Genomic DNA, 27,350 nt, shown 5'->3' with positions numbered 1-27,350 from the left:
CAACAGGCAAAATGCTTGAGGTAGAAGAACTGCTTGAGATGGATGGTAGAGATAATCAAGCTCTGGCGGAAGATTTTGCCGCCATCTGCATAATTCCGAGTTTATTTTGTCGGATATCCCTTCGCTCTGGCCACGCATCATCTGCGCGGATTCGGAGTAGAGTTCGCACAAGATGCGATCGATTATGACGGATAGTTCACACAGCTTCGTCAGTAGTGATACATTGAGAGAAGGAACAGCTGGCGTAGGACTGAGCTGTTTATAGGTGAGGGCCTGGAAAGGATCGAGCTCGTCATATTCATCAAGGAATTTCAAAGATGCTTTGATGTTATTATGGCGAAGAAGTGGGGGTCTTCCTTGTAAAAGGCATTGGATCTTATCAATCGCTGTTATTACTAGTCAATGTACCGTGCTGGGCAAATCGAAATTAATAGACTCACAGTATGCACCCCACAATACTCTCTTCCGAATCTCAAGCTCCTCCGCAGACATGTTATCACCTGAAGCAGCTACATGCAAGCCCAGATCAATAATCATATTAAAAGCATTTCCAGCATACAGCCAGGACAAGCTTCGCTCGTCGCAACGCGAAAAGAGTGAATTGGACATGATGAGCAAAGCTTGAATGGTTGTGACCTTGCTTTTGTCAAAATTATCTCGTAAAAGGTCGGTAAATCGCTGGCGAAATCTCCATCCGGCCGTGGTTATATCCTCTGGATTCGAACGGATCTCACTTCGGGGACTGTGTTTGGAAACAGTAAACAAGATCGCGTTCAGCAAAAGCTTGGAGAAATATGGACCTGCGCAAGCCATATCACGCATGAACACTGGTCGGTATATTATCTGTGCGGTATAAAGCTGTCGACTCCAATAGATGGATAGTAAATGCATGCCGATTTCAGAATCGAGGCCATCAAAGTCTAATTTTCCGGTGGATAGATTGAGAGGTTCTAGTTGCCCTGTAGTATGGATGTCAGTAATGTCTCGCTTCTATTGAAAGGTCTCTTGCCTACTCTGCCTTGCCGTCTGTACAAAGAGAAGATTTCTGGACCAGTCTTCACTAGCAGGGTCATTTGGTAAATCAATATTGCCAACACCCTCGCCAGACCGTGCCCTATCATCGTAAGCCGCACTTGTGGGGCCATGATACAGCGATGTGGCCCTTCGGTTGTGGTCGCTATCAGGCACTTCTGGATGAGAATTGCTTCTCAAAGATTCGCCATCCTGAGGCGTGGAAGAAGCTACCCGGGTTTGCCTGGGGCTGGTCGGGCTCAGAGAGCTCGTGGACTGCGTCAGAAATGAATCATCGCTTCCAGCAAGCTGGCTGTCTCGCAGCCTTGCATTTTCAAGTTCTAATTGTGCAATGCGATGATTCGTTGGCCTTGGAAAAGTTGTCAGAACCAGCTATCACAATTTGGAATGCAGGGGCTGGTTTAACCAACCTAGGCTTGTGCCGAGTAACGCCAAATTGACAGTCGATGCCCTTTGACGCGCAGCTTCCACAGGCTGGTCGTTGTGCATCACATTTTAGCTTTTTATGATGTTCGATTAGCACCCTGGCACATCGCAAGCCTCTGGAGCACTGGAGAGTAGTGCATACCTTCTTTTGGCGGCAGAAGAGGCACGCAGCGGCCGCGCGGTTCCGTCGGATGGGGGGCATCGTCCGCGGGTCCTTCGGCCATGTACGGAGGCTACAAGGCCTATTGCATAGACTGCTTATTTAATTTTTGCAAGAGGTCCTCCATAATTTGGTAGACTTTAACATTCAATCTCGAGATACTTGTGGTTGCGGGGATTAAGTTCTGGTTTGTACCAGAGCCAGGGCGGTGGACCAGCTGGAATCACTCCAACCACCCGAAGTTGGCTATACAACTTGAACTTCAAGTTTCCTGATTGGCTTCCAAGGTTCCTACATTCGTGGATTCTAACCTATGGTTTATTTTTTTTAAAAAAAAGAATACTGGTAAGATGAACCGGCTTGGTTCTGCGCCTGGGGAATTCAAGGTTAATTCAAAACCAAACATATAATGGATCGGAGATTGGCCGGGTATCGTGATGTAGTATGATACAATTATAGTACAAATTTTTAGGGCGAGCGTGATAAAGGTGGATAAAGACTGTGCACCACCTACTCTCTCAGCCGCAGATGATACGTCTCCAATGCTTGCTCGGTGATAGGGCTTGGCGCCTTGACCATAGCATCATCGCCTCCCTTTCCAGTCTTCGGGAACGCAATGACATCTCGCACTGACTCTTTGCCCAACATGACAGCGACGAGACGATCAAATCCCAGCGCTAGACCAGCATGTGGGGGACACCCAGCCCGCAAAGCATCAAGAAGATGCGAGAAATCAGCCAAACGTTCAACTGGCATCTTCAGAATATCACGGAGAATAAATTCCTGAACGGCGGCGTCATGGATACGTCGACTTCCCCCGCCAAGCTCGACACCGTTCACCACGAGATCGTAATGGTCTGCGACAGCTTGTGTTGGGTCAATGAGGAGCATGTCGACGTCGGCGGCTGTTTTGGGGGCCGTGAAGGGGTGATGAGTGGATGAGATACCCGCAGCACCGCCTTGGCCGGGTTCGGTTTCAGAGGAGGGCGAGAAGAGTGGGAAATCAACAACCCACATGAAGTCAAACCCGGTCGGCGCAGGCTTGAAGCCTGTAGAAACTGCATAGGCATGCATGGCTCGTCGTAAATCGCCAATTGGGGTGGAGCCGCCAGAGAATGGGGCCCGGGGACGAGCTTGTAGGATGATTAGGTCACCATGGTCAGGATCGAGAACTTCTTCCACTTGCTCGGCGGCTTCGAAGCCGAAGGGTTGGAGGCCACAAAGGGGCTGCTTTCCGTTATAAACAAACACCCCCGGCCCTCCGTCGGGGTTGCTGTTGAATTGGGCCCCTGCTGGGGATTCGAGGAATTGAGAGATGAATTTATGAGTGTCTTGAGGATCGTTGTCGTTCGCTTCGAGCTTGAAGGCCTCCACTATGGGGTCATCCAGATCAGAGATTTTGCCAACAAGGTCAACTGGTAGAAGATGATCGATCCGCATAATCTCCATGCCATAGCGCGTGTCCGGCTTGTCGGAACCATATTTGGCCATGACCTCCTGATAGGAAACCTTTTTAAAGGGGCCGTCGGGTGCAGGGTCTTTCATCAGAGTAGACCACAGACGGCGGATAACACCTTCAATGGTGCGCATAACATCCTGTCCGGTCGCGAACGACATCTCCATATCAAGTTGCGTAAATTCCGGCTGTCGGTCAGCCCGGAGATCCTCATCACGGAAGCAGCGTGCGAATTGATAGTATCGTGGAATGCCACTCGCCATCAAAATCTGCTTATATTGTTGGGGGCTCTGCGGTAATGCATATGCTAGCCCAGGGCGACGCGTCGGAACCAAAAATTCGCGGGCGCCCTCCGGTGTAGATTTGAATAGCACAGGTGTCTCAATCTCTAAGAAGCGGTCGCTGCCTTCATCCAGCTCTTTCTTACAGATATTACGCGCCTCTGCGCGGAATGCCAATGCTTCTCTCAGCTCCGCGTCGGAGCGCAGTTGCAGGTATCGTTGCTCTGGCGCAAAAACGGTCTCCGGAGTCATGATGAGCTCCTTTGGGAAGTCATTCAATGGGTGGATTTCCTCCAATGCAATCTCCCACATATCCTCTGGGGCTTGTTCAGCTGTGTCGGATGCTTTTTGTTTCTTCCGTTGGGCAGTGCCTCGCACCGCGACAGGACTATGCGTATTGAGACCCTTGAGCTGTTCGAAGGCGTCATTTTTGGCGAACGCTACCACCTGTAGGCTGTGCTTCATGGTAGGATCTGACAGACGGACGAAAGAGAGCTTCTTAGACAGATCTGCTCTTTGTCCAAGATAGCCATGGAGAACGACCTGGGTATTGGGCTCGGCTTGCGAGAGAAAGGACTCGAAATCGTGGGTGGCAGGAGGGAATTCGACTACCGAGTAAGGCACATCTTAGCAATTGAATTATTTGCATGAACAATTATCCATACCAGCCTTCTTATATGTCTGCAGGAAAGCAGGAAGCTCGGGTGTAGTGGACTGGCGGAGACAAGCCGGGCGATGAAAGCGCCGCAACGAGGGCTGGGGCAGACATGGTATGGATCGTGAGCTGCGCAGACTATTGAGCAACAAGCTCGAGCGAAGTCGCACTCCCACACTGAGTATCATTCTTGAAGATGAGGGGGCTCCAAGCTAAAGCGAGGAGGAAGCAAAGAAGCAAAGACATTGTCCGATGCGGCCGCAACAAAAGATCGATGCCCAAAGGAGTCTAGCGTGGCCCGCATAAAACGCGCCCGCCTTTCACATTTTTTTCTTTCTTCTTCATCCTTCCAAGTTTTATACTCGTGAGTCCTACATTTCTCCTCTTTTTGCATCACAGACTGACCGTTATCTTAGATGATGAAAGCTTAGTGTGTTCCATTTGATCGATCTTTCCTCTCTGAAACGGGCGGCTCTCCCTTTTCGGAGGGCTTAAGGGCTTCCTGATTCGAGAGGCGGGAGGGTGATAACGGCGTTCGGCACACCACCTTGTTAATTTACGGACGCTACATGCATCTCTGACCCTTTTTACAAACTTGGCCGGTGTCATACGAGTGGGGAATGGGTGAATAGGGATCGAGGAGCGGGCATCGAGAGGTTTTCTGCAATGTCTTCGGCATGCCATCTGTTGAGGACGAGTGCATTCTCGGTTCTTTCAATCAAGTGGTATATCGCTGACTGGATTACCTCGGTGACATTAACCTTTCTCGGATCTTTGCCCTTGACAACATGGTATATTAGAGATATCTAATATTCATGAAAACCCCCCTACTTTAGGTAGCTCGAGGATGTCTTGTACAGAACTATCACGGTGTCATATCTTTATTGGTATTCACAATCTGGCATTCTATACAAGTTCTTCACAACTCAAATAATAATAATAACAATAATAACAACCAAATTTTTACGCAAAAATCATTTTCTCCAGCACCGCCTTCTCGCCGCTGTTGTCCACCAGATTCTTAAACACACCATTCTCAATCCCCATCAGCTCCTTGGGAGGTCCAAATTCAACTGCTTTGCCCGCATCCATCACCAAGATACGATCGAAGTCGGCAATCGTACTCAGTCGGTGAGCGATGACAAGTAGAGTCGTGGCATTGCGGCCAAACTCGGCCCGAATCGACTGCTGGATCAACGCATCGGTCTCCATGTCCACAGCCGAGGTAGCCTCATCCAGAACCATAAGCTTGGGCTGAGCAACGATAGCGCGTGCCAGACAGAGAAGCTGTCGTTGGCCTTGAGAGAGATTAAGGCCTCCTTCAGAGATAGGCGCGGCGAGGGATGTGAAGATGTTCGCATTGTATTGCTGGCCTGTGGCAGTGTCAGGTGTCGTCGAGCCAGTTCCACTTGGTTGACGTGGCGAAGCAGCCTGGGAGGTCAAAGTAGCCTCGTCGTCAGATGAAGCAATGAGATGCACACGAGCAAGTGCATCGTACAGCTCGCCATCATCGTATTCGTCGAATGGATCCAGGTTGGTCCTCACTGTACCCGAGAAGAGCACTGGATCTTGCGGAATAATGGCGAGTCGGCTCCGAAGATCGTGCAGCTTGATCTTCGAGACATCCAGGCCATCGATGAGAATTTTTCCCTCGCGAGCTTCCAGGAAGCGGAACAATGCCAGCGTTAAGGATGATTTTCCTGCGCCAGTCCGGCCAACTACACCAACTCGCTGGTTTTTTTCGACGGTAAAGCTGAGGCCCTTGAGGATGGGAGGGAGATCCGGGGCGTATCCGACGACGAGATCACAGACCTCCAGGCGTCCCTCTGTTGGCCAAGCAGCGGGTGCATCAACACCACCTTGATTCTCAAGCTCGATACTGGAGAATTCCATCACACGCTCCGTAGCATTCATGTTAAGTTCGATGTTGGCATAGTGTCGTAGGGCAAAAGCGATGGCCGTGTTGCATTGCAAGGCAAAGCTGAGCGCGAACCCTGCGAGAGGTGCCGAAATGCCTGGAAGGAAGACGACAAGTGCTGCAGTCATGGTTGAGAAAATTGCACCGACGATATTCATGCGGACACCAAGCCAACGGTTAAACAGCCACATAACCCACCAGGCCTGAGCATGATCGTTGATCTTATCATAGATGATATCGATGAAGGTATCACTTTTGCTGAAGGCTCGAATGGTGATGAGGCCAGCCAAGCTTGATCCGAATTGTTCAAAGACCGGGCTCTTGGCAGTGCTTTCCAGGCGCTTGATCTCACGAGCCCCGGCGAGATAAGTTAAGGAGAGTTTGAGGCAGAAGATCAGCAAAATGGCAGCAAATACAATCACAAGTGGGGAGACAAGGACGCCAGCAACCATAACACCGCAAACTTCCAGTATTGAGCCAACAAAGAACGCTAGATCGTACCCGATGCGTGAATCAATCAAGTGGAAGTCGGATGTAAATCGGTTGAGAATACGGCCAAGTGGAACGGTGTCTAGCCATCTCAATGGAGCTCGAAGGACAGCGAATGTCAAGTTATTGAAGAAGTTCCTGGAGGCCCGAATGCTGGCTGAGAACACAAAGAAGTATCGAGCGGTGCCGAGGATAGTAGCAGCAAGTGAGATGCCGATGTATACACCGAGGTACATCATGAGGTTATCTTCGTGTCGTATAGGATTGGTTGTTGTCATCGACTGTTGCAAGAGGGTGTGGAATTGTTCCGGGTGGATTTGAGTGCTTGAGGAGTCACTGGCCCAGACATTGATCCAATAACCCTAATTCAATAAGCAAATTTGTTAGATTCAAAGAGTGACAGAAGTGCTATCAAAGAGGGCTTATACTTACTCGCGCAATCATGAGTGAGGCGTAGCCGAGGAAGATGGATGTTGTAAGTAAAAATGCAAAGGGGTTGAAAGCCATAGCAAAATACTGCTTGTAGACAGCAAGACTGATGTTGCCAACCTCTCGTCTCTCATCCTCAACAAACTTTTTAGGGCTCGCTTTCGTTGCCGCTTGTTCATTGTTTGGTGTTTGATCTTGTTCCGGCTGAGGTGGATTATTCGAAATGACTTTTTGTAGACCACTTTCCTCCGGGTCAAGCAGATGATCTGTCTCTTCGGCTTCAATATTCTTATCCTGCTGTGCAGCCGCCTGCTCTTCTCGCAGGATATCATCAAGGTGATTTGACTTGCGTAGCTCATCAAGGGTACCCGCATATTTCACACAGCCATTCTCAAGCAGTATGGAATAGTCGGTTCGAGGAAGGCAAAGCTCGACGTGGTGAGTAACTAGGATACGAGTGCGACCTTTACCAAGCTCGCCAGTAAGCGCATTCTGATAGACATATCGACCGGTGTGCGCATCAAGAGCACTGAAAATATCATCCATGACCAATATACCAGCTCTTGAGTACAAAGCTCGCGCAAATGAGACTCTCCATCGCTGACCACCACTCAGGTTAACGCCATTGGCACCAATGTCGGTTAAATCACCATCGGGCAGCATTTCCAGGTCCTTCTTTAAAGCACAAGCAATAAGAACATTCTGATATCGAACTTGATTGTAGGGTAATCCGAAAAGGATGTTGCTTCGGATCGTTGCATTCTCAATCCACGGAATCTGAGCCACATAAGCGATCGCAGTATCAATGATCCAGTTTTCGCTATTCGCGAGATGGTCGAAACGAGCTTTGATTGGAGGGGGGACGGGGACTTTGATAGTGCCTTGGAGAACATCACACTCTCCCAGGATAGACGAAAGGAGCAAACTTTTTCCAGATCCTGTTCGTCCAGAAATGACGCTCAAGCCTTTTGGAGGAAACTTGATATCCAATTCCCGTAGAGTAAACCGATCTTCCTGGTCATCATCGACAAGCTGGCTCTGGTCGGCTGGCCACGCCACAGAAGCGGCCTCGAACGAAATTGTATCGGCGGGAACAGTGTTGACAATCTTCTCTTCGGAGGCCATGTAGACTCCAATGCGGTCAGCACTAATCTTAGCCTCCAGTCCGTCCGCAATGATCTCAGGTAGAATGGCAAGTGACAATTCCAAGGATCCGAAAATCGACATAGCCGTGAAGGCGACCGAAGCAGAAAGGCCACCATGTATCAGGGCGTAGACAGTCAGTGAAACCGCGGACAAGCCCAGTGGACCTAGAATCCAAATAGCCATTAGGACAACATCGAAGAGGAAGGATATCCAAAGAGCGTTGAGTTCCGACTCTCGTGCCTGTCCGATCTTTTTCTGCCACTGTTCTTCTAAAGCAGAGAATTTGATCTGGCGGATACCCTGCAGGACTTCCGTGACAATAGCCATTTTCGAGTCTCGCAATTTCATCAACCGGTCCTGGGCGTTGGTAAACCTCTTGGCTGCGTAAATATTCAGTGGCGTAATGAGGACCGAGACAGCCATCCCAGAAAAGGCTGGTTTCCATCCTAAAATCTGCACTAGGAAAGTACAGCCTATGACTACCTTCATCACCGACAAGGGGATGAGGTAGGAGAAAGAGGTGAAATCCGAAATCCGACGCGCGTCAACAGCGGCAAGGTTGATAATACTTTGTCGGCTTTTCTTCAGGCTCGCCTCATCGTCCTCCTCTTCATCCTCCAGGTCTGCTGCAAGCAATGCTTTGGTCGATGCACGAGCATCATCGGCTTTCTTGGCCTTCTTGGCATGCTTTGCGTCCTTTCTGCGCATCGACTTGGCAAAGACAGTAGCCGATAGCTCTGCATAGATTGGAACGAACAATTTCGAGCACACTGACCAGAAGACCCATGCTTCAATACTGGATTGCAGAAGCATCAAGCCTCCAAGTGCAAACACCCATATCAAAGCTTGCACTGGGTGCCACGAATCGAGATCACGGGCTTCAAGCGACCTCAGAATGTTGAACAAAGCTGTCTGTGGTCCAAAGCTGAGAACACAGAGGACGAACGTCAGGACAAGTTGGAACAATAGAGACCTCCAGTGCGCGACAACAAGGGCTTTCCAGATTTTGAGATTTCCTCGTGAATTTTCGAAATGCTCCCGAAGACGATCAGTGCGCTTCTCTGCTCGGAGTTTTGGCAAATCAGTAAGGGAAAGCGTTTTGTTCTTGACAGCGAAAGCCAGGAGACTATTGGCCCAGGAGAATGTGAATCGACCGAGGGCTGAGACTGAGAGTTCTCGGTCTACGAGTTTTCCATTAAGAAAGAGATCTGGTTTTCGTGGCAAGAGAACGGTGAATAGTCCACGAAGAAATACACTGGCGGCCTGGGTGATTACAAGGCCAATCCAAATCTGTTGTGTAAATAGGATGCTCAGGGCTCGCGAAGACCATGTAAGTTGCACCTCTATCCCGATGACGGCGAGCGCAACAATACTACCGACAAAAGCATATTGCCCCAGGTCAAATCGTCGAACTGGCCGGGGTTCTGCGAAGAGAGCAATAGCTTGGATGGAGAGCAGAATCTACTTTGCATGTCAATCAGATGATACACATAGTTAGCCAGAAATTCCTGGCCATTTTCATATCGATCTCTACATACCCAAATTCCAAATTGTAACCAATTTAGGATCAGGACCTCGCCATATTCAAACGTTGTAAACACTGCGAGGCCCAACGTGGACAGAGATCCAGTCGCTGAAAAAAATGCTATCGCAATTCTCTGCCACTTATCGGAGAAAGCGCGGAGAGATTCCTCTGACGCCTCGCCATCCTCATCACGATATGCGGTTTTTGCTAGGGTATGTTCCTCCGCCGGGGGCGATTTGCGACAGATCCGATCGGTGATACTCTGAAGAGCAGGGATGCTATCCAAGCCGACTATGAACAAGGCGACCGACCCCGTCACGATGGAGACGACCTGGGTGGTTGGGGGCATTCCTCGTGTACGACCTCAACGTCACTTTTTTTCGAAATGGGTGAGAGAAAATGAAGGAGAGAAGAGATATGAGAGGCAGAAGAAAAGTAGTGGAGCTGCAACTCCATAATGCATATTATTCGGGCTTATCTCAATCCTAGTCGCAAAAGTAGTTCGGTCAGAGCGGGTCTCATACTAAGAGTCAAGGTCACATCGAGGCGTGCCGAGCGGGGAAATCGATAATCTGCCTGGGAGAACTCGGTGACTCAGTGCCGATTTCGCAGAATTGGTAAAATCACGAGCCTCGTATGGACGCGGAAGCATAAATCCAATGGTAAGGGGAGAGGAGGGGGCAATAACAAGAGACGATCGACCTAAGGAACGTCCGATCCGATCACCCCAAAAGGCCAGACAGAACAAGATTTCCTCTGATATGCGCGCCGGGAGGCATCTAGACGTGGAGTCATTCGGCGGTCTGAGAGTCCGAGTGTCGAATCTGCACGGAGTGGTGGAGGAACGATCAAGAAACGGTGAAGCGCCATCGGTGCCCATTGGTCCTTCTCGGGGGTAATCATGACTCACGCTTCCGACTCGTTGCAACTCACATTTTCTCTGCTTGTGGCGGGCACCTTTTCAGGAAGTCCGGGACGCACACGCCAACGTGCCTGTGCCTGCAGTGGACCCCGTTGTGGAGGAGATGGGGGGACCTTTCATACTTTCATGTCGCAAGTTTTGTTTTCCATGCACCATACGGAGTACTGAATGGAAACAGTATATTTGGCCTCCACTAGTCAAGATGGGGAGTAGTGAGATGGAGCAAACAAGGCCTGAGTGGGCCGGGCAATCGAGAAGCTTCAAGGGGTAAAGTGGATGTTGTGACGGGTTGACCTTGGTGATCGTTGCCAAGACTTGAATAGCGACAATGATACATACTTGAATAATCTACACAATCCTCCTCAACTCATTGGCCGTGTCAACAAGACTTGATCTCCAACTTTCTGATACCTAAAAAGCTGATTCAAGCAGCAACGCTCGGATTCCAACGCTGTCAAACCTTAGGCTGCAGTCTATTCTCATCTCGGAGTATTACGCATCTCGGATTGCAAAGCACCCAATAAACACCATCGATGACGGGATTACATGAGATAGTCGAACAGTTCAAATTATGGGCCAATTTCGGAACTTGTAGGATAATTATAAATCCGGTTCTCATCACTCCATTGCGAATAAATCACGGCGGACTTGAACATCAAGTGGGACTAAAAGTCATAACCTTAGAATCTTATTCAACGCTGTGGTACAAAGTCATACAGCACACAGATGTCTCCATGAAACATCAATCATATTTCAAGTTCCCTTTTCGCCACATTCATACATTCCGAGTCCGTCGCTTAGATCATTCTCACATCTTCTGTGGCATACTAGGTCAGTATCATCCAATGGTATACTGTTCACCACAATATCAAGGTCAAACCTTTTGATGTGCAAATATGAAACGGAAGAAGACGTCCTCGTATTTTCTCATTTCATAAGGTTCGGTTCGCATTAGCACCATCTTATGCTTATTGCTCCACCCCTTGCAACTCCTCAAAGTTGGTGAACTGTGAAATGCCCCTCTGACCATCGGATCTAATATGAGGCTCACGTCAAGATTTGCGGGGCTAACCAGCAACGGATCGTGGAGGTCCCCTTCGGACTTGTATTCGTCTCTTAGTGCCGAAACTTCTTTATCGACGGCTGTATTGGATCCATCATAAGGAGATTTGTGATGTCCGACTTCATCATCCGTTCCTGATTGACAAGTCTCGGCTCTATCTGGTCTGAGGAGTTGTCTGTCAAGAATCCACTGCTCGTAACTCGGCTCTATGTATGTCTGTATCGATCGTATCGAAGTCGACGCGAGTACGGCTTTAGAGCGAAGAAGCACCCCGATCGGACGGTGTTTCAGCAGATGAAGGCAGGTCATCTTCGGATTAGATTTGAATATTCCGTAGGGGTCAAACTGGAGATAATCTGAGTGATCTTGAGGACCCTTTAACATCAGGAATAAATTATGTTGTTGAGGCTACAAATAATCTTGGTGCGACAAGATGACATCACCATTTTCCTAGATGTCATGTGCAGAACCAAGAAGATATTATTTGTCTTTTGCTCAATTCATTCAGAATCCAATTGGAGCTACTAATTTCACTCGCGTAAGTGAAGCTATTTTACTCTTGTCTAGTTCCCTATCTTTGCTATTCATAATGGCATAGCACTTATTATTAGTACTAGTGAATAATAAGAACTTTTAAAGAAGCCCATTAAACCTTCAAAAATTAGATAGAAATTAAAGAGAAATACCATATACTCGTTGGTTTAATCCATTCGAATTGCTGCTTTTCAGTTTCACAGAGGCAAAACCACCAATTCCCCATCGATATTTGCAATATGCTCTGCCAGGTCAATTTCACTCTGTATATATTTTCCATCTGGACCAGCAAGGTCGACGTGGAGGACAGGGTCATGATCAGGTCCATCAGAAGAGATACTCATTTTTCGAGCTTTCTTGCTGAACCCTTGCCCGCCCCAGGTTAAGTGGCCTAATGTTAATGAGACCAGGAAGCTAGTAGATGTCACCAACCACTTGTGTCACGACGTACCGTCCTCATTTCCCAGATAGTCATCTAGAACTAGAGCATTTTCTAGCCCACTTCCCTCATCATTGTTGCACGTCGCAACTAAAGAGGTTGCTCCGGGTTGGGCATCGAGATGAAAATTGCAGGCGCTTTTTTGGAATGACATAGTATTTGATGCTCAAGCAAGTTCGAATATTTGAAGAAATCACTGGCAGGTAGGTCCCTTCAAGTTGGCCACATGGATGATGCGGGGTATTTTGTACTTTTACTTTGTCGTGGCAAACACTTGTCAGATGAATACTATCTTCAACCACGGAAATGTTTTCATGATGACGCAAAGCCATTAGCTTAAACCTTGGAAGGACCGGATTGCTTTGTCTTGGATTTCCCCTTTTAATATCTATACTAATATTTGTCGTTCAGGTCTTCGAACTACAATTTGAAACATTGTTGTCCAGTTTTTACTATTCTACGAAGGTAGCGGAAGAAAAAAAATAGATAGTAAAGAATATCAGAGTGTATCAATTGATCGTTTACTCGTTAAGTATAAGGAAAATCGCTAGATAGGTATCATACAACTTCTTAGAATCGCTGAGTCTGAGTCTGAGTCTGAGCACCAGTCTGGTTACCACCGACGGTCTTGGAGCCATCAAGATCGGAGTCAACGCGAGGGTCGAGCTTGTTCAGAGTGTCGCTCTTGTGAGGACCAGCAGTGGTAGGGCCACCGGTGCTGTAGCTGCTACCGGCAGTGCTCTCGGTCTGAGACTGGTCGAAATTCTTGGTGGTGGTAGGTCCCTTGCTGCCGTGCAGGCCGATGACCTGGTTGCCGCCAGCAATGCTGCCCTTGTGAACGTCATTGTCGAAGCGGTCGACGCCAGAGAATTGGCCAGCAATGTGTTCCTTCTTCTGCTTGCTCTGGTCGCTGTCCACACGGGGATCAGCCTCGTTGGCGATGTTGCTGCTGTGGGGACCTGCGGTAGAGCTGGCAGGGCCGCTGGCAGCAGAGCGGGTGGAGGGAACAGAGTCATAGGCTCCAGTAGTACCGGAAGCACCAGTCGAACCGTAAGCACCGGTGGTACCAGAGGTACCGGTGGTGCCGTAAGAAGCACGTCCATCACGGTCGCTGTCGAGGCGAGGATCAGCCTTGTTAGCAATGTTGCTGTCGTGGTGACCGTGGTTGGTCGATCGGCTTGAGTCGAAAGTGTCGGCAACATTGCCAGTACCAGTGGTACCATAAGCACCGGTGGTGCCAGTAGTTCCAGTAGTTCCAGTAGTACCGTATGCGCCGGTAGAGCCAGCACCGGTGGAGATAGGCTGGGCAGAGGAGTGGGTAGAAGTGTGGGTAGTAGGAGCGAAGCCAGTCGAGCCGGTGGTGCCAGTAGTGCCATATGAAGCACGGCCATCACGGTCGCTGTCGAGGCGAGGATCGGCCTTGTTGGCGATGTTGCTGTCGTGGTGACCGTGGTTGGTGGATCGGTTCAGGTCATAAGTATCGAGAGTGTTGGTACCGGTAGATCCAGTAGTGCCATGGGCGCCAGTAGATCCAGTCAGACCAGTAGTGCCATGGGCGCCAGTAGATCCAGTCAGACCAGTAGTGCCATGGGTGCCAGTAGATCCAGTCACACCAGAGGTGCCATAGGAGCTGCGGTCGCTATCGACACGAGGGTCAACGGCGTTGGCAGTGTTGGTGTCATGAGGACCATAGTTGGTAGAAGTGGAAGTGTTGTAGGCTGAGCGGTCGCTATCGACACGGGGGTCGGCGGTGTTGGCAACATTGCTATCGTGGGGACCATAGTTGGATGATTGGGTAGAGTCATAGGCGTTGGCATCACTAGAAGTACCAGTGGACTTGTGGTTCTTGTCGCCGTGATGGGCGACAGCGTCCTTGACCTTGTTGATGATGTTCGACATGTTGATGGATGGTAAAATTGGATGATATGAATGAAGTTTGGAGAAAGTAGATGAGGAGATTGATGAGAGTGAGTATTTTTGAGAGATTGTTGATAGTGAAATAGAATGATTCCTCTGCTTCTTTAAGGAGGTTTATATACCACCAACTTGAAGCCAGTCAGTAGCAAATGTTCCAAATGTTGGCGCATGACGCCATGTGTACAAACGCGCCAACGCCAATGCCAACAAAGACATGGCATGACGTGCTATCCCCGCAGTGTCAGTTTCGAACGTGGATATCAAAATCAATCAAAGTTACCGTACTAAGTTATTGGTGAGATCCCCAGTCAACCTTGTTGAAGGTGGTGGAGGATCCCAAACCGGGCAGCATGACGTTGCCGACCCGTCATACTACAAACGCCACTGACCTCGGGACAGCGTTGATCCCTCATCAGCCTTATGTTCTGCATGGAATAAGAATAGAATTTCCCCGATCGATCGTATCATAGGAGCATATACGTTTATCACTGCATTAATTTGGGGTAAACAGTGGGTTGGGAGTCGATCTCAATCCTTTTGCGTCATCTCCAAAACGTCCGGAAACCGGCTAATCGCTGATCGCCAGGCATCTGAGTACCACCACGTCGACCAGAGTTCTAAATTAAATTTAGAGCACTTTCCAACCGGATCAGGTACGTAATTGGGAGTCGCCAGTGAAGATCGCAATAGAAAATGGTGAGATGTCAGAGGATGAGATCTGTATTCCCTTCCGAAACAGCTCGATGTCTCAGTATGAGCTCCATGTGGGATCCACAAGCTCCTACGGTACAGTACATAGTAGTACACTGGATAACATTAGAGCTTCCCTCTCGTCGCTTACACCTTCTAGCTCAGTATGATGAAAGATCACCTCTTTCGTTTGAATTCCTGCTTCAATGGCTTGCAAGTTTCAAATATGCTGCACGCTACCGTCATCTCAAAATCCAGCCAGTCATCGAATAATGATTGTGCTTGAATCCCTGTCGACTGTGACGGTCGCGGCCTGAACTCGGTGCTGCCTTGTATTATAGAGTACCAGGACCCAATAGCTTTCATGGTCGGAATGCAAGTTATTCTTGATTTCTGCCAAAAGGCGAAAGGCAGTCCCGGTTCGGCAAGCCGTGCATATTGTCTGTGTGTATGTACAGTAGCCAGCCACATGTTTACTCGCCACATTTCAAGGTAATTCGAAAGTGGTTCATGACTTTTGACTTCTGGTTTTCTTTGACCCCTTACCCTTTGCCACCATCTGACGATCCTATCCTATCCTAAAACCTGGGCCTGGGCCTGGCCCGGGCCCTATTAACTACTATTAATTAGGTGTATAGTTCACTTCCTGGGTGGGTTTATCGGCCACAGCCACTGGCAGGATTGTAAGGCGCTAGAATTAACTTGGCTTTACCACTCGGACTCTTCATGCCCAGGTGCATGAACACGTGCAACCCCAACCGACTCGGATCAGGATGTGAATTTCCGATCTACTAGCCATAAAACAGGGAACGACTGGCAGGTATTTTCGATGCCTGAGGCACATGAGCCTGAACAAAACCATGATATCTTGGCACCTGGAGCTAGACCATATATCGAACCAAGAGTATACTAGTTCAAAGTTTACTAAAGCGTAACGAGTGGCTCAGTGCGAATGCCATTGGTGTGTTTTATTTCTTTTCCACGTACCTTCCTCGTCGGGTCTCTCATTCTTCCATTTCCATCAATATATCGAGCATTCCGCAGAACAACCACAATGTCAGCATCACCCTTCACTGAGAGGTAAAATATTTGCGGTAAGAGTGGAAGGCCAAGATGTTGCAGGTCGGAGTCAGGGGGTATTTTTACTTGCTTTCTAAAGGTCACATGACATTATATGAGGGAATAGGACTTGCTGACGCTAGCGTCACAAATATGCCCCGGGCGGCTATTAGATCTTCATGCCATTTAACTGATATTTCCCACCTGGGCAACACTTGTTCGAAAAATTAGCGTTAATCAGCTCTGTGAGCAATGACAGCAATGTCTGAAGTTTTTTTTTTTGATTCAATTATGCAAATACAGCTAATAGTCTGAAAATATGCTAGGGTATCGAGTGTCATCGAGTCATTAGTGAAAGCCCCCAACCTTGGAGCAGGACAATCAATTCCGCTAGGGAGTCATAGTCCCATCTCTCATCGGTGCTTTGGACCGACCCGAACACTCTGTGGGTTGTGAAAAATATCCTTGGGATCAACTTCCGCCTTGATGGTCTCCAGTCGAGGGAGATTGCTTCCCCAGTAGGCGAGCTGAGCATTCTCCATGTACGGATCCACGTAGCCGGGGTATGCACCGAAGCGTGCGGTTGGGGGTTCCGAGCCAAGAATAATGTCATTCATGCCTTGAAGGAAGTCTTTTGTCTCTCGTGATACTGGGCCAAGAAGGCTTATCGCGTATGACTGCATCCACATGAAGGCATTTCGGTGAGCATACGCAGTAGCATTAGTGGGAACATCGTTGGTCGCACCACCCTCCAGGTCAAAAATAATAAACCAGGCGAGAGTACCCTTCTTAGTCTGGTCGATGTACTCGAATAATGCATCGACACCGTGGTCCGGAATGATTGTCTCGTTGGTGAAAGGCAGAGACTTAGAGTAGAAGTTGGCGGGAATACCACCAACCACCCGCTCAATGAGTTCTTCAGCCTGACTCCCAACCATGCCGAGCCAGTTACTCAAGGTCAATCCAACCGAGGAAGTGCTTCCCGGGAAATGATTCTCAAACTTGAATGACTCGAACTCCTCCCGGGATCCAAAATAGGTACCAGAGACGATGATCCCAGCTTCTGAGACCAGGAGCTCCGATGAAAATTTCCGAGTCAAAGTTTCGGTCGAGATCAGTTTCTGCCATTGTTTGAAGACCGCTGCCTTGGCCTGTGCATCGCCTATACTCCAAGTGAACGAATATTGGTAGGCTTCCGTCGGTGCGGGATAAGTGTGAAGCTTGAACTCGGTGACGACGCCGAAGCTCGCCGCGGCACCCTTGATAGCAAAGAACAAATCGTCATTATGATCTTTGGAGGCTTGAACAATGGAAGAGTTGGCCAAAACAACTGTCGCTTCTTCGACGTGATCCAAGGCCATGCCCCATTCTCGGGATTTCGGACCAAGACCACCAATTGTCAAATGGCCACCAGTGCCAACTTGTGGACAGGTGCCATGGGCGACAGCGCGTCCTCCAGAATCATACAGACGAGTTGTCAAGTCTCCAAGCAGAGTTCCCGAGCCAATGGTCGCGATGTGGGTGAACGGGTGCATCGAGAAATGCTGAAAATGCTGCATATCAACGACGATAGCGCCATCGACCCCACCAAGTCCTGATACCGCGATCTTTAAATCTTATTCGATGCCAGAAGGAGTGGAGAATACAAATGCGACATACCGTGATTAGCGTAGCTGTGGCCGCCACTACGAGCTTGGACCTTGTAGTCGTGCTGCACGGCGCATCGTACAATGTCCGCAACCTCATCGGTGCTCTTCGGGTATGTAATAGCAGCCGGAACAACTGGAATGTCCAGATTGTAGACGGGGGGTAATTGAAGTGAGCCTCGAAAGGCGACTCTACTGGCATCATTGCTGACAGCTGCAAGAAAACAGGCGTGGCCGAAAATGCTCTGGGAGTTCCCCATAATGAAAGAAGTGGATGTCCAATCAAGAAGGGCGGAAAAGGTGAAGAATGGAGAGAAGAGAAGTAAATGAAGAGAAGAGGTCCTCGGAAGAGAAAGAGAAAGAAGAAGTTTCCGCAGCAAGTTCAAACTGTTCCGACTAGGCAGGTGCAGACACGAGTGTAGTACATCGCGAGGAAGGCGCGACTGAAAGAACCGGAATGCTGGAAAACCTAAACTGAGCCTCGGGTCACTCTAATATATTTATAGTACTATAGAATACTAGAGTACTTCTTCATTGCTAGAATTATAGTAATACTAAAACTTCAAACTTGAACATGTTCTGAATCAATGGAAGAATGATGCATCTATGAGCACTATATTCAGAATTGGGCAGCACTGATGTCTCCCGTGGTCGCGTAAGCCCTAACTTGAAGTGGGACCCATTCCCCAGGCCAACAACATCCCTTGAATAACTGAATAAATACAACTCGGTTTATCGGTATGCATCTTGAGCTAACCAATTACAAATGGCAAGAAGACCCCGATATGGATCCGGCTTCGGGCAATTCCAAGTTCCTCCCCTTTGCACTCCACTCGGGGACGCTTTGGGCCGGGGACCTATGGGTCCCCGGCTTCTTTCATGAGTTTGAGTCGGCATTGATCGTCAGGAACATGACTATTCTTCCATTGGACAATTGCAATCTGAACTTCTCAACTTCCTGGCCCCTAATTTCTTCTTTATTCCTCCTCCGGCCTTACCGATTTCACCCCAGGCCTCGTGCCCTTTGGATCTATCATTTCAACCCCATATCCGGGTCCGATATCCATGACATCAAATAAACTTTCATGTCCTCATTACCCGCAACTTCACAAAGAAACAGCCTTTCTCCCTCGTCCTCTTCATCTCTGTTGCGCCATAACGTCGTAAACAGTCATGTTCACACCCATTCAAACATCCCTCGGAGCCTGGCTTCTATTTCAGGGCTCCTCAGGCCTACTCGTTCATAACGGCGCTGTCTTCGGTATATCCTCCCTTATTTCGGGCTCCGTTTTCAATCCCTCAAGGGATAACGTTCCTATCATCACTGGCTTGGTCTCGAGCATTCTACCAGTCTATCTGCTCGCTCCATCTCTACTCCCGAGCTATCCTGCGGCCCCGGATTCATTGGCGACGGCGGCGACAACGTTTGGAGTCGGACTTCTCCTAGGTTGGGGTACAAAGGTGCGTGACGTGATATCCTCTAAGTACTAGCGGCTTTAAAATGCCAATGGAGCAAACATTCCTTCGAGAATGTGCACAAAGTATGCTGGTATCCAAATCCGAAATATCTAAAGCTAATGTATCTACAACGAATCAGAATGGCCGAGGATGCACTTCCGGACACATGCTCTGCGGCATATCACGATTATCACGACGCTCAATAATTGCAACAGCTATATTCTTCACGACAGCTCTCATAACCGCTAATGTCGTCGGGGGAGGCTCAAACATTCCATCCTGCGGCCTCAACACACCATGCTACACACCCACATATCCCTCCACACCCGAACTAGCCTTTATATCCGGTGCGGTGATACTATCAACGCTCGCGAATTTCTTCATTATTCCCGAATCCTTCTCCCGGACCGAAATATGTCGAGCTATTTTTGCCTACATCGCCGGACTTGAGTTCGGCCTCGGCCTCTTGATCTCAGGAATGGCGGACTCGGCTAAGGTCTTGCGGTTCTTTGCTCTACCCACCGATCCGTCTCGCTTTGATCCCTCCTTGGCTCTTATCATTGCCTTTGGTCTTGGTCCTTCACTTGTGACGTATCTGTCATTGAAACCGGGTCGATCGTTGGGGAAGGATACAGATGTCGCAAAGCCGACGCTAGCTGAGCGTTGGAGATTGCCTACTGCGACGGTGGCGGATATTGACTGGCGATTTGTGGCTGGCGCACTGGCTTTTGGCGTGGCGTGGGGGGTTAAGAGGAGTTTGTCCTGGTCCAGCTCTTTTGAGAACAGTTCTTCAGCCTAGTTGGGGGTTGGTGTCGATGAGTGGATATATGCTGGGCAATCTCTTCTAGACAGTGAAGGGGGTGGATACCAGATGAGGAGATGGCATAGACATGCCAGTGGGATACAAGTATGATTAAAGCCCCATAGAAGATAGATATGTATTGTATTAGTAGTTGGATACTAGGTCAAACTAGTAATAAAGAAAAGCACTTCGTCGCTGAAAATAAGACGTGAATCGTTTTAATCATAGGCTGTGGGAGGCGAAATCAGCATGGGTATGCGATGCGAATAAGATAGTCAAGCAATGCAGTGCTATAGTGGCTCAAAATGATTTACTGGGTATAAAACAAAATCGCGAGGTAAAATCTCGCAAAGCAGCGAGCGGACATGACAATGGAAATATGGAGAAGGCTTACAACTCGGTCTTCTTGTTGAGACGGATAGCCTCTGCCTCAAGCTCAAGATCTTCGTCTCGGCGCGATTTCGATTGCGATTCCGTCTGCTGCCCAAATTCCAAGTACCCTTCCAACTCCATCCACTCGGCCGCAAAAGCAGTGATGATTAGACCCCAGTCTTCCACCGTGGCCATATCAAGATGCTCCGCGTCATCGTCAAGAGTATGCCAAACAGGCGGAAAGCCCTTGAAGGGAGCGAAGTCAATGATATGCAGAACTTCCACGCCGCGCGCCAAAAATGGAAGATGGTCATCCGAGATTCCGCCAAGGGGGATAACATCATGCGAGTTCTTCTTTGCATCAGGGAACCAATGCTGATCTGAAGTGGTCTTCATCCGGCCCAGAGAACGTAAACGCGCCTCGGCCTGGGCAAGGCTTTGATATGCCCAGTGGGTGGTCTGGTAATACGATTGGATATTAGGGGCTTTGGAGCCAAGGAGGTCAAGGAGAACGAAAAGTTCGATGGATGAAAGAGGTGTTTTGTAGGTTGACATCGCCGGGTAGAATTCCGAACTCCAGTTCGAGGCCAGAGCACGCGCACCGTATAGAGAGTCTGTATCCGTCCAGTGGTCGAAAGCTTCTTCACCATCCAGGAAGAGGACCTGGATGCCATGTTCGTCCTCAAGAGACGGGTCCAGTCCCTCGGCACGCATCGCGGCCCATTTGGCATCCAGGGCCACATCAATGGTGCGCATGGCATGCATGAGAATTGCACATGGGGCCGCGCTATCAATGGCACCGATAAATCCCGTGGGCGTGAGTTTGCTATCGTAATGCGCGACCAATGTCAACCGTCCGACATCTCCAATCGGGGTGCCTGGCGGATCGCGCGAGGCAATGAAATTGACAAAGGGGACTTCCTTGCCCTCAGATATCGGGGTTGTGGAAGTCGAGTTCTGTAGTTCAATGTTCCATTTCGGTAATGTTGTTCGAAAGAAGTTGGCGAAGTGTTCGAGGACAGCTTCGTGGCCTTCTGTGCCTGGAACGCGAGTGCGGAGGATCGGGGAGAGGAGGGGGCCTTTATGGATGTCGTAATCTTCACTGGCGCGAGGAAGGGAGTTCAAAGACTCATCGGAGAGTTTCTCATAGGCATATCCGGGGAGTAGCAGGAGGAACAAGCAGAGAGCGAGGAAGAAGTGGCCGATGAAGCCACGATAAGCCGGAGACATGGCGTCAATGGCGATAAGAGGAGAAGTCACCTAGCTGTTCATGACTTCATGGGAGGTGACAAAGAAACCAGACCGGCTGGGATGAGCAATATAAGTACAGAATTGAAACCGAAACCAGGAGAGACTCAAAAACATGAGGAAACGGAGGAGCGGAGAGAAGCAACAAAGCCCGGGGAGATCGGCGGGCGGTCTGAGCTGCCAGAAAGTGGCTAGACTTGCTCTCATATAGTTTACCTTCTTCTCCAAATAGTTGACCTCAATTCAATCCACTCATTCAATGCGCATTCTTCTACATCCAGCACTGCGCGCTTTGCCCAGATCAGCTCAGCGCGACCTGCGCAGTCGAGTCTGGCTACGCTTCAAGACTCAAGCCCCGCTTCCATCCCAGCGCAATGCCCCAAAAGCACCTGTGCCGAAGACCGTCGCAGGCACCACCCCTCAATCAACCACAATAACATCTTCCGCGGAGTCCGTCAAAACAACTATTCGAAAAGGTGGGACAGAAAGGTTTCATGGCCGCGAGACGAGGTCGATATGCTAACTCTGGGGTTACAGGGCCACCGGAGCGTATTCTGGTTTACTATGGAGGAACCGGCCGATCCATGTTTCTGGGAATGCTTCGAGTAACCACAATTTTTCTCTTCGGCGCTGCATGCTTTATTGTAGCTCCGGCTTGCTGGGCCGATGAGAGCCAGCAATGGATGACCCCACTAGGTGAGTGCCGAATGCCGTCTACACTGCACAGCTCTTCCCCAACTCTGTGCTAGTACTAACAGAATCCCAAAGTCATAATTGGCGGCGCAATCCCCATGCTCTCATTCGCATACGTCTCCGCTCCCTATGTCAATTTCGTGCATCTAGCCTTACCCGCCTTCGCACGGAAATCACGAGAAATGGCCGTGCACTATGCGAAGGATCTCCCGCCCAATGCAATCCTGTACATGAACACAATGCGATGGAACACCATCCCCGCCAAACAACCGTCCGTCTAGGTGACTTGATCACAGACAAACACCCCGTTCGGCCCGTTACTTTCCTCAACACAAAATCCACCCCATTACCCTGGTATCGAACGAAGGCTCCGGCTCAGTTCTTCACGGCGGAGCAGAGTCAACCAGGGCGACAGACTACGGCTTTTTACCCTGAGTTATGGCCGGCTATCTATAAGCGGATTCAGAGCCAGACTTCAAGACGCTAGCATTGTCGTAGGGGATTGGGAGAGTCTCCGACCCCGGGGAGTTGATTTGGTTGTTTCTATGATTGTATGATACTTTGCATCTACCTCACCTTTGTATTATTAGAGATCTCGATATATACAAGCCTTTCTTCTGGTCTTCAAGAGACCTAGGAAACGACATGCCCAGGTGTATCGTAGGTCGAGGTGAGTTTTGTCGTGAAAGTTTGCTTTTTATACTAGTACCGAGGGGGCCGTCCTTGCTAGTCAAGGCACCCATGGGGATTTATCGGTGGAGAAGGTAACCAGGTTGGATTTGATTAACACAGCACATACGGAGCATCAACTTTAGATTGTATGAATAATTGAGAATAATGTCATGAATTTAACAAATAACACCCATTAAGAACGCCATTTAACCGAGATATCTGACAATGAGAAAAATAGAGTGGTGAGAAATTGTAAAACAAGGACAACAGCATAGCGTGAAGTAAATCACGAAGCACCTCACAAAGCCTCAATAGCTTTTCGCAGCACCTCCAGACCATGATCGGCAATAGCAGCATCATCCTCGCCCGAAGACTCGCGCAGAGCCCAGGCAACATCGCTCCACCACCCGAGACCAACATACCCACCGCCCTTCCGGCGCTCGAGACTCTCCTTAAGTCTACTCGTATGCTCCCATTGCTTAGCTGCCTGCTCGGCACACTCGATGACCTTATTTGAAATGCCACACATAGCCGCGCAGTGCATACCGAAACTACCCTCTGCAACACCGTCCTCGAGCTTGTAAAGGAAGGTCACGCGACGCTCGGCCTCATCGACTTGGATGGCCATACGCTTCGGAGTGATTTCTGGGTGGCCCTCGAATTCGGTTGCGAGGGAGTGGTAGTGCGTTGCGAAGAAACCCATCGCGCCGATGTGGGTGGCGATGTGGTGCAGGACGGCCTGTGCGACTGCGACACCATCGTAGGAGCTGGTTCCACGACCAAGCTCGTCGAGGATAACCAGCGAGCGCGGCGTTGCTTCGGAGAGAATCTTTTTCGTCTCCGAGAGCTCGACGAAGAAGGTTGATTGTGCGGCGAAAATGTTGTCGTTGGCTCCTAGGCGTGACATGATTCGGTCCACTGGAGTCAGTCGGGCGGATTGACAGGGGAGGTAGCAACCGATCTGGGCCATGATCACGGCGACGCAAGTCTGGAGGGGTTTTTTGTTAGTCCGTTTTTATCGGAATAAATGGGGTAGGGGGGCCAGTAGTTACCATTCGGAGAAGTGTTGACTTGCCGGCAGCGTTGGCTCCGGTCAATAAGTCAATATTGGCACGGTTGCCGCCGAGCTGAACATCGTTGGGGATGAAGTCTTCAACGGAAGAAAGAAGGCAGGGGTGGCGCAACTCCTCGAATTCCAAGACGCTTCGCTCCTCATCGACAAACACTGGACGGCAGCTTGGTTGGCCCAGGGATGCGGAGGCCTTGGCTAGACTGATCAGACAGTCTCAGTTGGGAAATGACGCGAACAGCGGCCAGCCATGTACCATAATGTTCATCGAATCGGGCATGGAAACGACCGGCAACTTCTTTCACGATTTGGCCGTGCGTTTCTTGGGCCTCCTGGAGTTTACGGATGGCACTTCGAAGCTCGGGGTAATAGTAACGCTTGACCTGCTTGGTGGCAGACATCTGATTCCAGTCCTTCGGAATATTCTTGACCTTGATTGGGACCTCAAGCTGGTAGATCTCCTTGCCATTGTCACGGTAGCAAATGGCAGTTGACCCCAGATCACGGCGTGCTTTCTTCAGAATGTTATCGAGATCCTTATGAAGCTGATCGATTGTTTCTTGCGATTGGTCGAAATCACTTTCCACGCCAGTCTCTGGAACAAGGACTCCATTCTCCTTGGCCTTGGGACGATCGAATGCGGTCTTCCAGTATTCCAGCAGCTCGGTCATGTCGGGCATAGCTGAGATCAATTGACCGATGATTCCCTCGCCAGAACCACTATCTTTCAGAAGACCCATAGTATAATCGATCTGTTCGAATCCCTCGAGAACACGGACAAAATCTTGAGCCTTGCAGACTCCCGCGTGAACACGAGAAATCAGCCGCTCTAGATCAGGCATCTTAGTCAGTTGCGAGGAGAATTGGTCCCGGACACTGGGGTCCGCGTTCAAAGAGTCGACAGCATCCAATCTCGCATTGATTCTCTTCGAGTCCATCAATGGGTGGCAGACCCATTGTTTGAACAGGCGCTTGCCAAAGGGCGTGATACACTTGTTGAGGAGTTGGAATAGTGTACCATCCACACCTCCATCGAATGAATTGGCAAAGATCTCCATGTTGATCAAAGTTTGACCGTCCAACACCAAGCTGGAAGACTTCTTGATCGGATCATACCATGTGAAGTTGCCAATGGTAATCAGGTCTCGTTCGATCTTCAAGAGGCGCAGGTATTGAGTCAGAGCACCAAATGCAGACATGAGAAGCTCCTTCTCGCGTGCTTGACGTAAAGTCTCCGGCCAAGCCTTAATATTATCATCATCTTGAGACACAAAATAATCGCTAGCATCCAGCTCCTTTAGTGTAATGTCTGCTTCCCAAAACTCTCTGCCGGGTTTCATGTAGTTCCATAGGGTGGTGGGACCGGTGTTGTTTTTCAGAATGCGCAACATCTTGTGCGAGACGCAACCTTTTTCGAGCAATAGTTCTTGCGGGCGAGTTTGTGCGACGAAGGTCTCGAACTTGGTCATGTCCACATCGTCAACAAACTCGGAGATGAAGAACTGACCCGTCGCCGTATCGACAAAAGATAGGCCGAATGCAGGCAGATCATCAACAATGGCTTCCTTGATGGCAACGCAGTATGTGGACATATCATCCTGAAGCATAGAGCCTTCAACAAGTGTACCAGCAGTGAGGACACATGCCAGTTCGCGCTTGATGATCTTGTCTTCCTTGCCAGGTTTCTTTCCATCCCGCTCACGCATCTCTTTGCCCAGTGCGGACTCGGACTGATCTACACGAGCAATCTTGTAGCCTTTGGCAACAAATTGGTTCGCCCAGTGAGCCAAGCTCATTTCGGGAACACCGACCATGCGCATGTTCACTCTGTCCGTAAGTTTGAGGTCAAACAATTGATGGCCAATGGTAGCATCATTCTCGTAAAGCTCGTAAAATTTTCCCTTCTTGAAAAAGACAACAGTATCCCAGAACTTCTGCTTGATTTCCCAGTATTGCTTCTCGAACGGTGAGAAGCGGGACCAGGCGAGAGGAGGAATGTAGATTGTTCGAGGATCGAAATCGGGATGACCAGGGGGGTTCTTGTCGATATCCATTGGGTTGGCAAGCCAAGGGTATCGCTCCTCGGGGTCTCTGACATGAGCCTTTTCCTTCTTCGTGCTCGCGGGAGCTTTGGTGATCTTTTCACGCTCTTTCCGAGGCTCTGTACTTTCGGGGTCAAATTTCCACTTAAGAGCAGTTCCCCCCGAGCTTTCGGGGAGCTCAATGTCAAGGTCCTCGTCGGCCGGCGGGGGTGGTGGAAGCGAGGAGGATTGATTGGAGCTCTTGCGCGCAGATTGGGGAGCTGATCGCTTTCGTTTCTTCGCGGGGGCAACGTCTTCGTCGGAGTCATCGGCAACAACAAAGTCGTCCATCTCTGGTCATGGTCAGCAATATACATGAGGTATCCCTGGGCAGGGTAGAAACAAACCATCGTCCGAGTATCCACCATCCTCTGCGCCAGCTTCGAACTCATCTTCACTTTCTACCACAGTCTTTTGGCGCTTCGCGGCACGACCTCCGGCGCCGTTCCTTCGGCTGGGACGGAAGATAGCTTCATCATCGTCCTCGCCTTCAGAGTCAGATTCCTTATAGCTGACCTGCTTCTTCTTGGTCTAGTCAGACACGATTGTTAGTACGAGAAGACTTTATCTTGACGAATTTGAGAAATAGACATACGCGACGTGAAGGGGTCATTATTGCATCCGGGGCTGTGTCGCCTCCAGTCTAACAGGAGCAAGTGTCAGTGATGCGGAGGATGGAGCAACGGGTGCAAAATGCAAACAAACGCACCTTGACAACATCCGCATTTTCCTCATCTTCGTCCGGGATGGGCAAATCACTACTCGGCACAGGAGTCAAGTCCTGTGCAAAGCTAGAGAAGCTTCTCTTTTCTTTAGGTTTTGTAGTACTAGCACTACGTTGTTCGGAGGCTCGTTGGGCTGGAGAGGAGGCGGGCTCGCGGGGTTTCGCTTTAGCACTAGAGGGTGTCGCGGGAGATGACTTCTGGAAAAATCCCAGAATAGACTTCTGGCTTTTCATGTTCTGGGCACTCGGGGTGGTTCGTTTCAACGCGGAGGATGGTGGGCCAGTTGGCGAGGAGGCGTCTCCTTTGGCCATTGTGGTCAATTGGAGGCGATTTGATATAAAGAGGGACTTGTCGCTGTAAAGAAGGGCTCAGGGCATGCTGGTATAGTATGAATTAAAAGGGAATGGCTGGGACTGTAAGACTTTGAAAGGGGATACCCAGTG

The 27,350-nt window shown here is 49.5% G+C and overlaps 9 protein-coding genes across 9 annotated transcripts; 2 read left to right on the top strand and 7 right to left on the bottom strand.

Moving 5' to 3' along the window:
* Nucleotides 1–2,128: 2,128 nt before the first annotated feature.
* N7533_003221 (aspartate--tRNA ligase MSD1) lies at nt 2,129–3,820 on the bottom strand (the record flags this gene model as incomplete). Its single annotated transcript, XM_057099871.1, has 1 exon — nt 2,129–3,820. One exon carries the CDS (start codon nt 3,818–3,820, stop codon nt 2,129–2,131), a length of 1,692 nt encoding a protein of 563 aa, XP_056965007.1.
* A 1,153-nt stretch (nt 3,821–4,973) lies between these two features.
* On the bottom strand, nt 4,974–9,866 carry N7533_003220 (uncharacterized protein; the record flags this gene model as incomplete). The annotated part of the gene is made up of 3 exons (XM_057099870.1): nt 4,974–6,779; nt 6,850–9,453; nt 9,531–9,866. The coding sequence occupies 3 exons, from the start codon at nt 9,864–9,866 to the stop codon at nt 4,974–4,976; spliced, it is 4,746 nt and encodes a 1,581-aa protein (XP_056965006.1).
* A 2,367-nt stretch (nt 9,867–12,233) lies between these two features.
* N7533_003219 (CVNH domain-containing protein) lies at nt 12,234–12,629 on the bottom strand (the record flags this gene model as incomplete). Its single annotated transcript, XM_057099869.1, has 2 exons — nt 12,234–12,427; nt 12,488–12,629. The coding sequence occupies 2 exons, from the start codon at nt 12,627–12,629 to the stop codon at nt 12,234–12,236; spliced, it is 336 nt and encodes a 111-aa protein (XP_056965005.1).
* Nucleotides 12,630–13,045: 416 nt separating this feature from the next.
* Nucleotides 13,046–14,374, bottom strand: N7533_003218 (uncharacterized protein; the record flags this gene model as incomplete). Its single annotated transcript, XM_057099868.1, has 1 exon — nt 13,046–14,374. The coding sequence occupies one exon, from the start codon at nt 14,372–14,374 to the stop codon at nt 13,046–13,048; it is 1,329 nt and encodes a 442-aa protein (XP_056965004.1).
* A 2,180-nt stretch (nt 14,375–16,554) lies between these two features.
* N7533_003217 (FAD-binding oxidoreductase) lies at nt 16,555–18,047 on the bottom strand (the record flags this gene model as incomplete). Its single annotated transcript, XM_057099867.1, has 2 exons — nt 16,555–17,735; nt 17,801–18,047. 2 exons carry the CDS (start codon nt 18,045–18,047, stop codon nt 16,555–16,557), a joined length of 1,428 nt encoding a protein of 475 aa, XP_056965003.1.
* Nucleotides 18,048–18,960: 913 nt separating this feature from the next.
* Nucleotides 18,961–20,044, top strand: N7533_003216 (YeeE/YedE family protein; the record flags this gene model as incomplete). The annotated part of the gene is made up of 2 exons (XM_057099866.1): nt 18,961–19,248; nt 19,385–20,044. The coding sequence occupies 2 exons, from the start codon at nt 18,961–18,963 to the stop codon at nt 20,042–20,044; spliced, it is 948 nt and encodes a 315-aa protein (XP_056965002.1).
* Nucleotides 20,045–20,437: 393 nt separating this feature from the next.
* On the bottom strand, nt 20,438–21,649 carry N7533_003215 (glutaminyl-peptide cyclotransferase family protein; the record flags this gene model as incomplete). Its single annotated transcript, XM_057099865.1, has 1 exon — nt 20,438–21,649. The coding sequence occupies one exon, from the start codon at nt 21,647–21,649 to the stop codon at nt 20,438–20,440; it is 1,212 nt and encodes a 403-aa protein (XP_056965001.1).
* A 277-nt stretch (nt 21,650–21,926) lies between these two features.
* Nucleotides 21,927–22,641, top strand: N7533_003214 (uncharacterized protein; the record flags this gene model as incomplete). Its single annotated transcript, XM_057099864.1, has 3 exons — nt 21,927–22,143; nt 22,205–22,363; nt 22,436–22,641. 3 exons carry the CDS (start codon nt 21,927–21,929, stop codon nt 22,639–22,641), a joined length of 582 nt encoding a protein of 193 aa, XP_056965000.1.
* A 689-nt stretch (nt 22,642–23,330) lies between these two features.
* N7533_003213 (mismatch repair ATPase MSH6) lies at nt 23,331–27,218 on the bottom strand (the record flags this gene model as incomplete). Its single annotated transcript, XM_057099863.1, has 6 exons — nt 23,331–24,020; nt 24,085–24,299; nt 24,358–26,475; nt 26,530–26,713; nt 26,778–26,825; nt 26,892–27,218. 6 exons carry the CDS (start codon nt 27,216–27,218, stop codon nt 23,331–23,333), a joined length of 3,582 nt encoding a protein of 1,193 aa, XP_056964999.1.
* Nucleotides 27,219–27,350: the final 132 nt, after the last annotated feature.

This window comes from Penicillium manginii (genome assembly GCF_028828005.1).
Source record: "Penicillium manginii strain IBT 31320 chromosome Unknown utg000002l:1.0-5564898.0:1.0-5567710.0, whole genome shotgun sequence".
In the NCBI taxonomy this organism is placed as follows: domain Eukaryota; kingdom Fungi; phylum Ascomycota; class Eurotiomycetes; order Eurotiales; family Aspergillaceae; genus Penicillium; species Penicillium manginii.
Note: the sequence above shows the minus strand (reverse complement) of the source record. Positions and strands in the feature narration are given on the sequence as shown.